This window comes from Eschrichtius robustus, chromosome 3 (genome assembly GCF_028021215.1).
Source record: "Eschrichtius robustus isolate mEscRob2 chromosome 3, mEscRob2.pri, whole genome shotgun sequence".
Classification (NCBI taxonomy): Eukaryota; Metazoa; Chordata; class Mammalia; order Artiodactyla; family Eschrichtiidae; genus Eschrichtius; species Eschrichtius robustus.
In genome coordinates, this window is record NC_090826.1 from 79375766 (window position 1) to 79395011 (window position 19246).

A 19246-nucleotide genomic window follows, 5' to 3' on the forward strand; every position below is an offset into this window, starting at 1 on the left:
AGATAAACTGTATTATTGCTCTTTTTAAAATTAACTTTGAAATATAATTTGTATATGATAAACTGAACTCATTAAAAGTGTACAATTCAATGAATTTTGACAAAAGCATCCACCCTTGTAACCAATACCACAATCAAGCTATAGAACATTTTCATCACCTCAAAAAACTTTCTCACGTTCCACCCCAACCCTGGCTACAGGCAATTGTTGTTCTGCTTTCTGTTGCTATAGATTAGGTTACATTTTATAGAACTTTATGTAAGTGGAATTATATACTATGTACTTTTTTGAGTCTGGCTTCTTTAATGTAGCATAATGTTTTTGAGATTCATCCATGTAGTTGCCTGCATCACGAGTTCTTTCTTTATATTGCTGAGTAGTATTTCATTGTATGGATATACCACATTCTGCTTATCCATTCATTTGTTGATGAATAAGTGCTTCCAATTTTTGGATGTTATGAATAAAGTTACTATGAACATTCATGTAGAAGTCCTAGTGTATACATATGTTTTCATTATTCTGGAGCGTGAACTTCATAAGAAACTGCAAAGTGTTTTCCAAAGTCATTATACCATTTTACATTCCTACCAGCAGTATGGTAGAGTTCCAGCTACCTATATTTTTGCCAATACTTTCTAATTTTAGCCATTCTACTGGAGGCGTAATAGTATATCATTGTGGCCTTGATTTGCATTTCCCTGGTGACTAATGGTGTTGAGTGTCTTTTCATGGGCTTTTAGTCATTTGTAGATCTTATTTTATGATGCAACTTTTGAAATATGTTGCCCATTTAAAATAATTAGGTTGTGTTCTTACTATTGCATTGTAAGAGTTATTTATATATTCTAGATACAAGTCCTTTGTCAGATGTGTGCTTTGCAAATGTCTTCTCCCAGTCTGTGGTTTGCCTTTTTATTTTCTTAAAGGTGTTTTCCAAAGAGCAAAAGTTTTTAACTATAAATAAAGTTCATGAATTATTTTTTTTTAAACATCTAAAGAGAGAGAAAGAAAGAGAGAGAGAGAAATTAAATGGTGGTTAGTGTAGGTTTTGTATTGAGTGCATACAATATTTCAATTCCTTGGAAATTGTTAACTGTGTGTTGATTAGAGTATTGTATTAATCGAAACACCCCATTTTCTTATTGCCTTGGGTAACAGAATTTGCTATATTTATGTGCCCTCATGCAGTGACTCTGAAATTTAAATGCCATCTTAAACTCTGTTTTTTTTTTTTTAAATGTGACTTGGGAAATGCAGGGAAAAAGGAATACATCAGATCTCTGATGAACATTTATATCAGAATGATTTTTTTCCCTAAATGAGTAATCTACAAAAGTCTGTCAAGAGTAATAATAAAAACATCTATTGAGCGCTTACTATGTCAGGTACTGTGCTAAATGGCTTATTTCATTTAATCCTCACAACCATTACCCTGTGAATTGGTCACCATTGTTATCCCCACATTATGGATAAAGAAACGGTACAAGTTCATTCACCTTACTGCAGAGCGCAGATCCAAACCCCAGATGATATTGCCTGTATGCTTTGACTACCACACACACTTCACTCATTCTGTGAGTTTCCTTTGGCGCATTAAAAGAGATGTATTGTATGTTGTCAATAACATTAACTTAACAATGCATCTAAATTGTTGCACCCTAAGATTATTTACTGCACAATCTATGTTCTGATTTCCCAACATGTCCCCAAATACTTTTAACACCAATATTTAACACATGGAACATTAATGTTCCATGCTATTAATAGGTCTATAATAACCAGCTATTGTATCTCAACCATACAGTCTTTATTTTTAAATAGCTTTTATAAAACTGTCTCACTATCCTTATTTAGGTATTCGTTGGTTTTGAGGGTAAACTGCTTTGAGATTTTCAAATATTTCATTTCAGCCTCAAAAATATTTTTTTCAATGTAGAAACGTAATTTTTGAACTCACATTTGCTAATATTCTTTTTTAAATTTATTTATTTATTTTTGGCTGTGTTGGCCTTCGTTTCTGTCTGAGGGCTTCCTCTAGTTGTGGCAAGCGGGGGCCACTCTTCATCGCGGTGCGCGGGCCTCTCACTATCGCGGCCTCTCTTTTTGCGGAGCACAGGCTCCAGACGCGCAGGCTCAGTAGTTGTGGCTCACGGGCCTAGTTGCTCCGCGGCATGTGGGATCTTCCCAGACCAGGGCTCGAACCCGTGTCCCTGCATTAGCAGGCAGATTCTCAACCACTGCGCCACCAGGGAAGCCCCTGCCAATATTCTTAAGTAAAAAAATTGGAAGATTCTAGTATTAACCTTCTATCTCTCTGTCAAGGTATAGCTCAAAAGACAAGAATCTGGAAGGAAAGAGAGAAGTTGACATGGGTGATGAGGGCTGTCCCTCATAAATAAGAAATTTTGCTGAGTCACAGCTATCCTTCATTTTCAGATAAATTAATGAGAATCAAAGGAGGCATGCAGAGTGAGGTCACAGTGCATCACAGAGCTGGCTCCTACTGAGGGGCGGCTCATTCTCAATGAGGGATTCAGAGGGATGGTGATAGCATATTAGTGCCAAGTTGTTTTTTTTTTTTCTGTAACTCCCTCAAATAGTGAATGATCTCTGTGGCATGCTTAGAACAGGGCCTGGCACTAAGTGCTGCTCATTGTTACTGTTTGTGTTGTTATTATTGTCACTAAAGCTGACATAGTACCACTAGACCAAGAACTGCAAACTCAAATACCTACAGGGGCGAGGTGGATCACACAGCTGAAACACTCAAATGCGGCAGTAAACTGGAGTCATTTAAAGGCAGCAACAGGTGCCCAGCTCCACTGGAGTGTGCCTGTTGGCTGAGGTTGACAAATCTGCCTGGTTTGCAAGAGGATTAAAGAATAAGAATTTGTATGTAGATTTTGATTGTTTAAGGTTGACAATGACTTTGAGTAAGTTTAAAAGAGCCCAAAGTTTATTGAAGGTCCAAAGAGACCAGTCTCTACAAGTAAATTAGCTTTTGAGTAGCTTGTTTGTGATTCCACTCTAGACCCTCAAACACGATCTGTCACTTAATTTTGAAATGACACTTTTATTATACAAAGAAGATCTTAGTTTTAGTTTCTGCTCTCAATAACAGTGGGAGAATAGGCCCTTCATCTCTCTTGAGAAACCTCATTTGCTTTGCTAATCTCAGCAGTCCCCTCTAGCTAAATTACTCTAAAACTTTTGTCAAGTTTCAGTTCTGCATTTAACTGGCCTATTCCCCATAATGTCATGGATCCAAAATAAAATTCATTTTTCCTCAGGTCTGCATCTTTTTAAAAAATTTAATTTATTTTTAATACATGAGGTTCTTATTAGTTATCTATTTTATACATATTAGTGTATACATGTCAATCCCAATCTCCCAATTCATCACACCAACACTCCCACCCTGCTTTCCCCCCTTGGTGTCCATATGTTCTCTACATCTGTGTCTCAATTTCTGTTCTGCAAACAGGTTCATCTGTACCATTTTTCTAGGTTCCACATATATGCGTTAATATACGATATTTGTTTTTCTCTTTCTGACTTACTTCACTCTGTATGACAGTCTCTAGGTCCATCCACGTCTCTACAAATGACCCAATTTCGTTCCTTTTTATGGCTGAGTAATATTCCATTGTATATATGTACCACATCTTCTTTATCCATTCCTCTGTCGATGGGCATGTAGGTTGCTTCCATGACCTGGCTACTGTAAATAGTGCTGCAATGAACATTGGTGTGCATGTGTCTTTTTGAATTATGATTTTCTCTGGGTATATGCCCAGTAGTGAGATTGCTGGGTCATATGGTAATTCTATTTTCAGTTTTTTAAGGAACCTCCATACTGTTCTCCATAGTGGCTGTATCAATTCACATTCCCACCAACAGTGCAAGAGGCTTCCCTTTCCTCCACACCCTCTCCAGCATTTGTTGTTTGTAGATTTTCTGATGGTGCCCACTCTAACTGCTGTGATGTGATACCTCATTGTAGTTTTGATTTGCATTTCTCTAATAATTAGTGATGTTGAGCAGCTTTTCATGTGCCTCTTGGCCATCTGTATGTCTCCTTTGGAGAAATGTCTATTTAGGTCTTCTGCCCATTTTTGGATTGGGTTGTTTGTTTTTTTAATATTGAGCTGCATGAGCTGTTTATATATTTGGGAGATTAATCCTTTGTCCATTGATTCGTTGGCAAATATTTTCTCCCATTCTGAGAGAAATGGGAGAAAGTCTTTTCGTCTTGTTCATAGTTTCCTTTGCTGTGCAAAAGCTTTTACGTTTCATTAGGTCCCATTTGTTTATTTTTGTTTTTATTTCCATTACTCTAGGAGGTGAGTCATAAAAGATCTTGGTGTGATTTATGTCAAAGAGTGTTCTTCCTGTGTTTTCCTCTAAGAGTTTTATAGTGTCTGGTCTTACATTTAGGTCTTTAATCCATTTTGAGTTTATTTTTGTGTATGGTGTTAGGGAGTGTTCTAATTTCATTCTTTTACATGTAGCTGTCCAGTTTTCCCAGCACCACTTATTGAAGAGGCTGTCTTTGCTTCATTGTATATTCTGGCCTCCTTTGTCATAGATTAGTTGACCATAGGTGCCTGGGTTTATCTCTGGGCTTTCTATCCTGTTCCATTGATCTATATTTCTGTTTTTGTGCCAGTACCATGCTGTCTTGATTACTGTAGCTATGTAGTATAGTCTGAAGTCAGGGAGTCTGATTCCTCCAGCTCTGTTTTTTTCCCTCAAGATTGCTTTGGCTATTTGGGGTCTTTTGTGTCTCCATACAAAACTGGAGATTTTTTGTTCTTGTTCTGTAAAAAATGCCATTGGTAATTTGATAGGGATTGCACTGAATCTGTAGATTGCTTTGGGTAGTATAGTCATTTTCACAATATTGATTCTTCCAATCCAAGTACATGGTATGTCTCTCCATCTGTTTGTGTCATCTTTGATTTCTTTCATCAGTGTCTTATAGTTTTCTGAGTACAGGTCTTTTACCTCCTTAGGTAGGTTTATTCCTAGGTATTTTATTCTTTTTGTTGCAGTGGTGAATGGGAGTGTTTCCTTAATTTCTCTTTCAGATTTTTTGTTGTTAGTGTATCGGAATGCAAGAGATTTCTGTGCATTAATTTTGTATCCTTCAACTTTACCAAATTCATTGATTAGCTCTAGTAGTTTTCTGGTGGCATCTTTAGGATTCTCTGTGTATAGTATCATGTCATCTGCAAACAGTGACAGTTTTACTTCTTCTTTTCCAGCTTGTATTCCTTTTATTTCTTTTTCTACTCTGATTGCCATGGCTAGGACTTCCAAAACTATGTTGGTGAGAGTGGACATCCTTGTCTTGTTCCTGATCTTAGAGGAAATGCTTTCAGTTTTTCACCATTGAGAATGATGTTTGCTGTGGGTTTGTTGTATATGACCTTTATTTTGTTAAGGTAGGTTCCCTCTATGCCCACTTTCTGGAGAGTTTTTATCATAAATGGGTGTTGAATTTTGTCAAAAGCTTTTTCTGCATCTATTGAGATGATCATATGGTTTTTATTCTTCAATTTGTTAATATGGTGTATCACATTGATTGATTTGCATATATTGAAGAATCCTTGCATCCCTGGGATAAATCCCACTTGATCATGGTGTGTTGTTGGATTCTGTTTGCTAGTATTTTGTTGAGGATTTTTGCATCTGTATTCAACAGTGATATTGTTCTGTAATTTTCTTTTTTTGTGACATCTTTGTTTGGTTTTGCTATCAGGGTGATGGTGGCCTCGTAGAATGAGTTTGGGAGTGTTCCTTCCTCTGCAATTTTTTGGAAGAGTTTGAGAAGGATAGGTGTTAGCTCTTTTTTAAATGTTTGATAGAATTCACCTATGAAGCCGTCTGGTCCTGGACTTTTGTTTGTTGGAAGATTTTTAATCACAGTTTCAATTTCATTACTTGTGATTGGTCTGTTCATATTTTCTGTTTTTTCCTGGTTCAATCTTGAAGGTTATACCATTCTAAGAATTTGTTCATTTCTTGCAGGTTATCCATTTTATTGGCATAGAGTTGCTTGTAGTTGTCTCTTATAATGCTTTGTATTTCTGTGGTGTCCTGTTGTAACTTCTCCTTTTTCATTTCTAATTTTATTGATTCGCGTCCTCTCCCTGTTTTTCTTGATGAGTCTGGCTAATGGTTCATCAATTTTGTTTATCTTCTCAAAGAACCATCTTTTAGTTTTATTGATCTTTGCTATTGTTTTCTTTGTTTCTATTTCATTTATTTCTGCTCTGATCTTTATGATTTCTTTCCTCTGCTAAGTTTGGGTTTTGTTTGTTTTTCTTTCTCTAGTTCCTTTAGGTGTAAGGTTAGATTATTTATTTGAGATTTTTCTTGTTTCTTGAGGTAGGATTGTATTGCTATAAACTTCCCTCTTAGAACTGCTTTTGCTGCATCCCATATGTTTTGGATCATCGTGTTTTCATTGTCATTTGTCTCTAGGTATTTTTTGATTTCCTCTTTGATTTCTTTAGTGATCTCTTGGTTATTGAGTAATGTATTGTTTAGCCTCCATGTGTTTGTGATTTTTACATTTTTTTCCCCCTGTAATTTATTTCTAATCTCATAGCGTTGTGGTCAGAAAAGATGCTTGATATGATTTCAATTTTCTTAAATTTACCGAGGCTTGATTTGTGACCCAAGATGTGATCTATCCTGGAGAGTGTTCCGTGCGCACTTGAGAAGAAAGTGTAATCTGCTGTTTTTGGATGGAATGTCCTATAAATACCAATTAAATCTATCTGGTCTATTGTGTCATTTAAATTTGATCTGTCCATTGGTGTAAGTGAGGTGTTAAAGTCCCCCACAATTATTGTGTTACTGTCGATTTCTTCTTTTATAGCTGTTAGCATTTGCCGTATGTATTGAGATGCTCCTATGTTGGGCACATATATATTTATAATTGTTATTATCTTCTTCTTGGATTGATCCCTTGATCATTATGTAGTGTCCTTCTCTTAATCATTATGTAAGGATTGATCCTTTAATCCTTGTGCAGTGTCCTTGTAACATTCTTTATTTTAAAGTCTATTTTATCTGATATGAGTATTGCTACTCCAACTTTCTTTTGATTTCCATTTGCATGGTATATCTTTTTCCATCCCCTCACTTTTGGTCTATATGTGTCCCTAGGTCTGAAGTGAATCTCTTGTAGACAGCATATATATCGGTCTTGTTTTTATATCCATTCAGCAAGCCTGTGTCTTTTGGTTGGAGCATTTAATCCATTTACACGCAAGTTGATTATCTTATTACTATTTTTTAAATTGTTTTGGGTTTGTTTTTGTAGGTCCTTTTCTTCTCTTGTATTTCCCACTTAGAGAAGTTCCTTTAGCATTTGTTGTAGAGCTGGTTTGGTGGTGCTGATTTCTCTTAGCTTTTGCTTGTCTGTAAAGCTTTTGATTTCTCCTTCGAATCTGAATGTGATCCTTGCCGGGTAGAGTAATCTTGATTGTAGGTTCTTCCCTTTCATCACTTTAAGTATATCATGGCACTCCCTTCTGGCTTATAGAGTTTCTGCTGAGAAATCAGCTGTTAACCTTATGGGAGTTCCCTTACATGTTATTTGTTGTTTTTCCCTTGTTGCTTTTAATTATTTTTCTTTGTCTTTAATTTTTGCCAGTTTGATTACTGTGTGTCTTGTAAACTACAACTAGGCATGAATATAAGCAGTTAATAGACTGTAAGAAAAAGTGATCCATTTGCCCTTGATGCTAGCTAGCAATAGCCGCATTTGAGAGACCCGGGGGATATAACATTGGGTCCATGGAAAATGTCATCCTAGCATATAACACTGAACAATGCTTATATTGATCATAATAAAATACATGCAGTATATTGGTTTGCTTCCATTGTTTATTATGTTTTAATAAACTTTATTTTTTAGAACAGTTTTAGATTTATAGAAAAATTATAAAGACACTACAGAGTTCCCCTATTATTAACATCTTATATAAGTATCATCCATTTGTTATGATTAATGAACAAGTACTGATCCATTATCATTAACTAAAATCCATACTTTATGCAGATTTCTTTAGTTTTTATCTAATGTCTTCTTCTGTTCCAAGATCCCATCCAGGATACCACATTACATTTAGTCATCATGTCTCCTTAGGCTCCTCTTGGCTGTAATAGTTTGTCAGACTTTCCTTATTCTTGATGACCTTAATGAGATTGAGGAGTACTGGTCAGGTATTTTGTACAATGTCCCTTATTTGGGATTTGTGTGGTGTTTTTCTTGTGATTAGACTGGTGTTACGGGTTTTGTAGATAAGACCACAAAGGTCAAGTGCTGTTTTTGTCACACCAAATCAAGGCTACATACTATCAACGTGACTTATCACTCTTTCTGACCTTGATAACCTGGTTGAGGTAATGTTTGCCAGGTTTCTCCAATGTAAAGTTTCCCCTTGCTCCCACCTTTTCATACTGTCCCCTTGGGAAGGAAGTATATAGGTTATTAACTTAAGTCAACCTATAGATAAAGTAGGAAAGAATTTTTCGTGATTGCAGTACTGAATGTAAATATTAACAATTTTGTTAGTGGTTACATGTTGCTGACAAAAAAAAAAAGGGAAAGGAAAAGTGGAGGAACGGGAAGGGGAATCAATACCTTCATTTTATAGAGGAAATCCATAGATACACTATTAAAAAATAGAAATTTGAGTCCTTGTTTAAAAATGTAAACGTTTAGGACTTCCCTGGTGGCGCAGTGGTTAAGAATCCACCTGCCAATGCAGGGGACACGGGTTTGATCCCTGGTCCGGGAAGAGCCCACATGCTGCAGAGCAACTAAGCCCATGTGCCACAACTACTGAGCCTGTGCTCTAGAGCCTGCAAGCCACAACTACTGAACCCACGTGCCACAACTACTGAAGCCCACGTGCCTAGAGCCCGTGCTCCACAACAAGAGAAGCCACTGCAATGAGAAGCCCGCATGCTGCAATGAAGAGTAGCCCCTGCTCGCCGCAACTAGAGAAAGCCCATATGCACCAATGAAGATCCAACGCAGCCTAAAATAAATAAATTTATTTAAAAAAAATGTAAACGTTTAGTTCCAATAGAGGAAATAAAACACTATTACTGCTGTTAAACATTGGGAAGGGAAGAGTAGTACGAGATACATTCTGATTTTCATACTGTGAAATTGACTGACATTGACTAAAGTTGGTAATCCAAGAAGAGAGATATAGAATGCACTGGAAGTGAAGACTGAATGATCTCACTCCAGATAAAACCAGTTTTCCTATGTAGAGGGGATTGGAGCTAACTAAGCAAGGAAAAGAGGAAAGGCTATAGCTTTTCCCTGGAAGTTCTTTTATACTACTTGATACTACTTGATTTATTACCATACGGTAATACCGCTTTTGCCTTTACTGATCCAAGCAAACCCATCAACTGCCTAAACATCATTCACACCAAACCATACTACTATGTGGTGTTTTGTTGAGGCAGGAACCTTACTTCTGAGAGAATAAAGGGGCAATCTTCTTAGGTCTTTGATTTGTAGGAAAGGCATTTAAAAAAGAGAACTCTGTAGAAATAAAGATTAGGAAGATTTCAGTTGCAAAAGGAAACCTGGCTGAAAGATGCATCAACTGTCTCTGGTTGAGAAGTATTGGCAGTCAGTGAAATCCTTTGTGTGTTTCCTTTGTTTAGCATTATACATGTTTCAGTTTAAAAGCCTTTACTGTCATTAGTTAATTACCTCCCAAGGGCTGCAGGGTAGTTAGAGGGAATATTGGAACCAAGCCAGATTTTAGAGCTGAAAGATGTATATGTGTCTGTACCAACCCTGATTCAGGGTGTAGTTGTTATACCATTTCACACACAGGGATCGATCCGCTAATGTGTGGTTACTCAATCTATAAAGTTTCTTTTCTAAATTCAACATCTCCTTGAGAAATACAAGTTACTAAAACAGAAGGGAACTTACTCCAATAGCATCTCTTACGAGTGTCTTGAAAATCAACATCGGTGACAGTTTTAGATTCATCATTAAATCAGAATCTCCAAAGTGAGGCCTGGATACTGGAACTTATTAAAAGTGCCCAGATGATTCTAGAGTAGAGACAGGCTTGAGGACCACTTACTTAAGTGGAAAATAGCTGCTCCTTTCCCTACCCCTAACAGTAACTATATCTACTATGGAAATGAAATACAACATTTGGCTAAGGAGAAATTTTTATAAACACTAATTATTAATAAATATTACAAATTGTTTTGTATAAACTATATACTTTACATTATAGAAGTGCTCAAGAAATTTGGAGAATATAGGAGAACAAATAGGTATGTCTCTGTGCATATAAAAAGTCATCACACAAAGAATCACTCTTCATGTTTTGGGATTTTTCTTTCCAGTTTATTTTCATACTTTGTCTTTTAAAAAAATTATTGACATTGCTCTTGTCAGATTCCATACACAATTTCATATCCTGCTTTTCAAATATACCATTATAATAAGCTTTTTCATCCTTTGATTCATCCTTTAGAAGTCATCTCTAAAAATGAAACCTAGTGAAATGAGGCAAACAGGGAAATTTATATCCACAATTAAACCAGAACAGAAATTCAGGTACCTGTAGAGCACCAGCCCACAGGAATATTCTCTACCCTGTTTCTATTTGGAACACTCAGACCAGCAGTATCTAGAACATGTGCTCAATTTCTGCAGCCGAATTTTGACTATATTTGGTGTGTGGTGCCCTCTACTGGCTCTCCCAGGATTGTGCCTTTTTTCTGTTTGTAAACTATGTGTTTGGGTAAGGACTCTAAAGAAAGGAGTTAAATTGTATGTGTGCAAGTTTGAATTTTGCATGTCTGTATTTTTATTAATATGTGTCGCCTTAATGTAGAATTGAATCTATCTTAATACTGGATCTGACTGTGGGTCTGTTTCCGTTTTATTTATTCCACAAACATTTTAGAGTCTACCATGTGCCAGGGGTATTGTGCTAGGGGGCTGGAGACATAAAGATGAAATCTCCACCTTCAGGTGGCTCATTATCTATCCCAGGCAGGATAACCTACTTAACATGCCTTGGATATTCCAGCAGAAGAACCTGACTCCTTATAGATCCTTGTCGTCCTCTATCTAGGAAAATCATCCTCTTCAATGAAGCATGCAGCTTTGGGACAGACACATGTGGCAGAGCCAGGAAGAAAGAGGACACCTTTCCAGCAGGGCAGATCCACCAAATCAATTCTGGCCATCAGTGGGGTTGACAGATGTCACAGACAGCTTGCTCTCAATTTACTTAGGAAATTAAAATTTATGATGGAGTATAACACATTAATAGATAAAATGAGTGGCAATAATTCAGAGGTTTAATTGAGCCCCTATAAGGGAATAAACCTCATTTTCTAGAAATGTGAACTTTATATAATATGTACCTAAGGAAGGGAGGTAATTATTACGTTCTGAAAGCACTTTTGCATTTAAAATTTTACCTCCATTTTGGGGGGAGGAAATGCATATGAAACTAATGGAGTTTTTCTAATCTGAGGAAGGCCTAAAGCATAGAACAAAGTGAGGAATCTCTAAAGCCTTCATGATCACTTCTTTTGGTGTGCAGTTTCTTTGACCACATTATATGCAATTATGCAAATGATAGGTTAGCAAACCCCTTCCCACGCCCCCTTTATAACCTGAGGACCCTGATGATGATGCTGGATCTACAAGGTTGGATCCATACACCAGTAGACCCAAGCATGACTATATAATATTTATCCTGAATATGAAACCAGTTTATATAATATTGCACATCAACTATACCTCCAAAAATTTTTTTTAAAAATATAGAACCAGCAATTACTCGTTAAGTGTTCTTGGATGAATAACTTTCTTTTTAGTTTGTCTTATTTGGAAAAGGATATAGCCTATCTTTCTTGTTAGGATTCGAAATAAGGCATGTAAAGTGTCCACCAAATTCCTAGCATATCACGGCTACTCAGTAGACAAGCATAGGCACTTCCGAAGCTTGGGCTCTGGAACCTGGCTGCCTGGGTTTGAAACATCTCTTCTCTTCTTTTAGGGGCGTGACCTTGGGCAAGCAACTTCACCTCTCTGGGTCTCAGTTTTCTAAAGTAGTGGCCATAATGGTACCTACATCATAGAATTACTGGGCAGATAAAATGAGTGAATACATGTAAAGTGCTTTGGAACATTTATTAATATATAGGGCTTTATAACGGTTGCTAATTATTTTAATTGCTATTCCTTTTAGCTTTTAGAGACTCTTGCATCTTTTCAAAGTCGTATATGAAAATCAGGGAGAGATATCTTCCCATACGTATAAAACACATCCATTTAGTGCTGTCATACCAGTTGCTTTCAGCGGACTTCCACTGTTGTGGTTCTGTAACCAGATCTCCTTGATAAGTCCTCAGAGCCCTCAGTAGGAATTACTTTGTTTATATTGAGTTTAGCTGCTTTGCTATAAGATAGTAATTCTTAGTTCTTGACTTTTGCAAGTATTTGTGAATTCCCTAAAGAATATAGGGAGGAAGAATTATTTGGAGCTAATTAGGAAAACATTGTGAAATTAGGACTCCCTTTTGTAACTCCACTGTCACTTACTCTCCAAAATAAATTGTAGGATGCTGTGGTTTTGGATGAAGCTCTGGACATCCAATTTGTCTGAATCTTTTCTTCAGTGGCTAATTGGCTAATGAGCCTCTCCTTTAATATATAGTGACAATGTGCTACACATAGGCCTTATAAAGGGGTGCAAAGAAGGGTCTCCATACCCAAAGAGTATGAAAAAGTAGCTAGACAAAGAAGTAACTAACTAACTATAACAAAAATTCAACTGTGATAACTGCTATTAAGGTAACATAGAGGGAAGGGGATTTTGACTAAGAGTTAGGGAGGGGTTTAAAAAGAGGTAACATCGATATTGAACCTTGAAGAATGGCAGAGGAGGGGAGGAAACATCATAGAAGCAGAGAGAACAAGATAAGCAAAGGCATAGAAACGTGAAACTACATGACTTGCTCGGGGAACAGCAGATGGTCCTGTGTTGCTGGGGCAGAAAGTATGTAGGTGGAGGGTTAGGAGATGAAGGGCAAAGGTCCCTGCGTCCTGAGGAAGTCTGCTCACCTAGCTCTTCTCAGGTTCTGGGGAGTGGGATGGCGGGGCTCCTCTGACAGCTCCCTCAGGATCAGGTCTTGGGCATGGCTCCTCACTTCCTCCTTCTCCCTGCAATCTTTCCTTGGCCTCAGCCCACACATCCTTTAACCTCTGCACTTAAAAAACCCTGTTCTCTTTTATTTTCCAAGAGACTCTCCCGGTCTGGTGTTTACCAACCTTCCACCTCTTGCGAAATATGTGGAGGATGAAATGATATAAGACTTTGTACAAAACGTTGGCCCCTCAGGGTAAAAATCTGAGCCTAGCAAAGTACAGACCCTGGGGGGCAGGAAAGAGATAACAATGAAGAAAAGGATGTTTGGCACATAGTTGGTGCTTATCCAATATTCGTTCCATAAGTGAATTAGGGGATGATGTGATAGTCTCTCAAGTATTACGTGGTGTCTCAGGTACTGCCACCTGCCTCTTCAAGAACACTTCCTATTTGGGAAGGAGGAAGGAAGGAGGGAAGAGACACATGTATTCTGGCTCTCCAGGCGTTTGTGCTGAGGTCAGGTTTCTTCTGGAGTTAGGAGTTCCTTGTCTGGCAGTTTTCTCTTTCAGGGGAGTAAGGTAGGGGTGTGTGTGTGTGTGTGTGAGCACGCGTACATACGCGTGTGTGCACACGATACACAAATACAAATAGTGACCCAATGTTTATTTCCTTTCACTTATGCCAAGACCTGAAGACCTCAGATTACAAAATCATTCCTTTGCCTTGATAACAAGAAAAAAAGTTAAAAACCTCAGGGAGAGCTCAGTTTTAATTGTTAAACTTACGTGCTTGGCACTTAGGATACAAAGAAGACTTAGGTCTAATCTCAAAGGGCTTTTAATGTGGAGAGACATAAAGCCAAACAGTATCTGATGCAAGGAAGATAGTGCTGGAGCAGAGGTTGGTCCAGGGAACTCAGAGGAGGGGCTTTTAATAGAGCCCAGGGCCCAGGGCCTTGCTATTCCAAGTCTAGTTTGACTGCCAGCAGCAACATCTCTTGGAAACTTGTGAGAAATGCAGACTCTCCGGCTCCAACCCAGACTGACTGAATGTGAATCATATGCTCATTAATATTTGAGAAGTACTGGTCTAGGGGGCGGGGGTGGGATGTGGGAGGGTTTTTTAGAGGAAATAAATTCTGAACTGTGTTTTGAGGATGAGTAGGGTTAACTGGGGGTGTTCCAAACAGAGAGAAAAACCTAAGCAAAAGTTCAGTGGCATGAAAAAGCATTGGGGTGTTTTGGGAACTGCGAGTAGCTTAAAACTGCCAATCAAAAGGGAAAGAGTAGGGGAGAGAGGAGGAGGGAGAAATGTAGGAAGATGGCAGGTCAGGCAGTGGCTAGACCCTGCTGGATGTGCTCTGTGTTAAGGAGCTTTGCCTTCACCTAATCCGTGATAGAGACGCATGATATGTTCAGATTTGCCTTTAGATCACAGCGGCCCTGAGGAGCCTGAGAATTATTTAGGAAGCTATGGCAATAGTTTGGGAGAGAGATAACGAGAGTCTAACTCAGGTAGTGCAGTGAGTTGGAGAGCAGGGGGCAAATTTAAGACATTTTAGGAGGTAATAAGCAGGTGAGAGACTTCAGTACGGATTGAGGATGGGAGAATGGGAGTAGCCTGGATAAGTCGCAGGCTTCTGGCTGGGATTAGTAGTGGGTGGTTGCTCATGACGCCACAAACACAGATGAAAGAATAAAGGAGGATGAACAGGTTTGAGGAAGGAAATTATGAGTTCAGTTTTCAACATGTTCTACTCCGGTGAATAGAAAACATGTATAGGAGGAAAAAAAAAAAAAAGAAGAAAACAATAAAAGGGTGGAGAACTGGGTGAATCAATCAGGGTGGAGAAGGAAAGTGATGAGGAAGAAACAGTGCCCTGCCCAGATTTGGGGCTACAGTAATGCAACATAGTATACCTGTGAGCTTTTCCTTCAGTCCTGTTTCTAGGGGCTGCTTTCTCGGAACTTGGTTCCCGCAATTGCTTGGACCCCAAAGAAGGGCAAAGGGCTTGATTCATGATTTCCTATCCTGTGATCAACTCATTGTTGACACCATTTGCGCTATGAAAAAAATGTTTTCTAACCTGGAGTTCAAGCTGCTCCAGGGTTAGAATGACCTAACAGTGGTTTTTTTCCACATTGCCTTGTGGGTGAATGACTTTGCCCACTGTCCCCAACACTATTTCCAAAGTGACATTAATACAATGCTAATATGTATGTGTGTTTGCCCGTTGTTGTTCTTCAAGTTCTGGATGACTCCTGCCACAAATCTTCCCTGTTAACTTTTAAAACATTTTTATTTTGCACCTTGAAACTCAGAACTTGATCATGGCCTGTGTTGGATCATACTCATAATTGTTTCCTATTTAGCAATCTGTTCTCCTCTGCTCACAGAGTTCTAAAAGCGTCCTGGAATTCTGCGTCTCCACGACAGAAACTCCATAAGGATTTTAACATTTTCTGGTCAGTCATCACCAGCCAATAAAAAGCAAAATGTCGGCACGTGGTATAATATATTAGTTCGGGCAGGAGGAAGATATTCCAACCAGATCCTTTCGCTCTTGCCAGAATCAAACATGGCGGGCCGCAGCCAGACCTTCCAGAACACCCAGCTCTCTTTCCCACGACCTCGGCCAGTCGCTGGGGCTCCTTTTTTTTTCCACCTTCCTTACCCCTCGTCCGCTCCGAGAGGGTCAGCACCTGGGAGCGTGACAGCTGACCTGCTTCCCGCCCCCACTCGAGGGCCCGCCCACCAGCCCGCGCCAGCCAATCGCAGGCCGCGCTGCGACGGTTGGCAGCGCCGGCCGGCCCCGCCTCCCAGCCTCGCTGTGGCCTGCGGCTCCTGGGCCGGTAGCGCCGTTCTTGATCGCGTTGACTGGCTGTGTGTAACCGCGGGTCACGGGTGCTCGCCTCCCGTCACAGCTCAGCCCAGCGCCGCCGAGGCCATCGGCCCCGAGCCTCCGCCATGGACTTCGAGGACGGTAAGCGCGGCCTCTGGCTGGTCGCCGCGGCGGTGGGAGGCGGGGTGGCCTGCCCCGGGGGTCTGTTTACCGTCTCAAGATGGCCGTGTGGGCTTTGTTCTGCGGGCCCGGAGGCCGCCCGCCCGCCGCGGGCCCGGTGCCCGGAGTCGGCCTCTGTGGGGACCCGCGCGCCCGATCCCCCGGCCCGGCGCCCGCTGTGGCCCGTGACCCTGGAGTTCCGCGCCGGCCTCGGTGTGGGGAAGGACGCGCCCAAAGCGCCGCGGCCTCCGGACTCGGCCCCAGACTGGTCCCCGCCCCGCTGCGTGGAAATTGCCTCGACGCTTCCAACTTCCCGGTCTCGGGCTAAGCGGCGAGCGGGCCTCCCCTGCCGCGGCTCGCGCTCGCGCCGTGGGCAGCGATCCAGATCGTCCTTTTAGTCAATTCCCAAACCCAGGTTACTTCTCGCCAGATAGGATTTTCATAGGCTTGTTCACGGTCGTGTTCCTGGTTGTCTTAGTTTAAGATGAGTTTAAAGGGCATCTGTAAGTGATAAGTATAGGTAGATCTCTATCCGGAATGGAAAGTAAGGTATTTCTGGTTAGCGAACTGGGATATTTATCCACCAACAAACATTGCCCGGGCCTTAATCCCTAAGTTGAAATACGTCTGTGAAGCAAAGCATTTTTCTCTGGACGGTGTATGGATGGGACTTAAGTTAGTCAGAGTTCTGGCACAGCATCACATGCCCTTCAAATTCAGACCTGTGCACAACCGCCTGGGTTGGACTTGCTGTTTAAATAAACCGTATTTTAGCAGGACCTTTCAGTCGTCTCTCAGGCCAGTTCTTTAAAGCATTTTCATAGGCTCACGAAGTAAAATTAATTTGGTTTTCACCTTGTCTTCAAATCTTGGCCAACTTTTATAGGAGCGGGTGTCAAGGTAACATGAGTACGTAATGACAGCATTAGGGAGACATGAGAAGGGGTGTGAATAAACTGGATTTAGTCCTGAGTAACCAGGCATTTCTAAATAAAATCAGTTCACTACCTAGTTCTAAGCCTCTAACCCAACCCCCAGAATTATCTTTGAATGTGCTGTGAGTCCGACTAACTGATCTTTTGATCTTTGATTTGATTTCATGCCACAAAAAGTTAAAGCTATCAAATCTAAGTATATGAAAGGGGATTGGAATAACCCTTTTGTGGGTAGTTTTAAGTTACTTTGAAACAGAAAGTTTAGGTATTAACAGTAGCACACTCTGGTGTTTTTTTTGTTTTAGTTGGACTTTGACTAATCCTGTGTAGTGTAGTTGGATTCTATTGTATCCAAATGACCACTGTGTTAAATTCCTTTCTTTCAATATTTATTAGTAAAATTAACTAAAGAATTTAACAATTGCCAAATTGGTTTTGACAGAGAAATTATCAATATGATTTTTTGGTGATGATTCCACATCCTGGGTAGAGATAGCACCACACGTATACACTTACATGTATATACATTTCTCAGATAAGATCTTGAAATCTTTAGAGGGCAAATTAAGTGCTAAAAGAAATATTAACTTGGAAAAAATTATATATTACATAGAATCAATTCTCAGATGTCCCTGCTTTTTGCATTATTTGATACATAATATATTTGCCTTCCTTTTTGTTACTCCGTATAAATCAGTACTGGATCCCCTTTTTTGGATGTTATTATATATTAGGTTTTATAAACTAATTTTTACATTACCATGATTTGGATGATAAACCTGCCATTTGGGGAGATAGTGAAAAGAACGGGTTATGTATTTTCCCATATGAAATATTTATAATTATTTACACCCTATTTTTGCAGATAATTGCATTAATGGCATTTTAAAAATTGTGTTTGTTTTTAGTAGATGGGTATATAATTTCAGATATTTGCTAATATTGCACTAATTCCTTTCTGTTAAATGTGTCTTCATAGATTACACACACTCTGCTTGCAGAAATACTTATCAGAGCTTTAATGGTGAGTATCCTCTTTCATTTGCTCTGAAATAAGTTAAGGGAATGCATTTCAGTTTTTCTCTTCATCCATATAAAGTACCAATGTAAAAAGAGAATTGTGCCTTCTTTCAGTCATTGTTTGCTTTTGGTCTCTTGATGTATCAGTGTTAATGTTGTTATAATATATATATTATTTGAGTTAGAGAATTTGGGATCAGAAAAACTTAGGGCTATTCAGATTAATTTGACTCTGTTTTATTTGAATTATGAATCCTTTAATTTATTCCAAAAGGCCCTGACTGCACTGAGTGATGACTTAACAAGCAACTAGCTGAGTTATTTTTGTTGAATTAGAGGTTTTGGTATTGAATAAAGTAGATTAAGTGGATTATTGGCTTTGTTTTATACTGCTTCTTTTGTAACATTTTGACCTTGTTTTTGAGGTCATTTGCTTTGATGTGTCCAAATGTGTTAGTATATAAAGAACTGTCTAGAGGAGCACATAAAGAAGCCTGATTATTTATTGACATAAGCATGACATTAGAGTTGTGACTACAGAGCTAGGTAAAATCATAAGAGGTATGCAGCATACAATTGGGGTGGTGTTTTGATAGTTATTAGCGTTAAGGCTTTACCAGACAGGATAATAACACAAAGAGGACATGGAACAATTCAAAGAGGTTAAAAAGCATTATATGAATGACACCAGGGAGTGGAATTAAATATCCTAATTGCCAGAGAAATGCAAAATTCAACTGTTGTACGGGATGTAATATATTCACTAAATAAAACTGAAGTAAATGTACTACTACGTAAAGAAGACCATGTCATTTTATGGGAAAAATTAACATTCAGTTAATTTCTATTTATCATCTCTAAGAATTTAGAGAAACTTTGAATTTGATGTTGACTAAAAAGGTTAAACATATAGGAAGTAGTCAATGTATATTGAGTGCTGAAAAATATATTTTCGAGAAGCAGAGTGATATCATAAAATTACCAAAAGAAGTTTAATTTGCATCCACATGTAGGTTAGATTGAAAACTGGAAAATTATCAAGAAGGCTGTTTCGTAAATTCAGGTGTAAGGATTTTAGACCTTGAACTTGGGAGGTGATGATAGTAATT

The 19246-nt window shown here is 39.0% G+C and overlaps 1 protein-coding gene across 2 annotated transcripts in view; it reads left to right on the forward strand.

Moving 5' to 3' along the window:
• The first annotated feature begins 15991 nt into the window (after window positions 1-15991).
• The window catches only part of ZNF326 (zinc finger protein 326), a 36106-nt gene continuing 32851 nt past the window's right edge, over window positions 15992-19246 (forward strand). The window contains exons 1-2 of one of the 2 annotated variants that reach the window (XM_068540263.1): window positions 15992-16164; window positions 18097-18141. In XM_068540263.1, the coding sequence (XP_068396364.1) occupies window positions 16149-16164; window positions 18097-18141 (61 nt within the window). In that variant the 5' untranslated portion in view covers window positions 15992-16148. The remainder of the gene's footprint in view (window positions 16165-18096; window positions 18142-19246) is intronic. The other variant, XM_068540262.1, reaches the window with a different exon arrangement.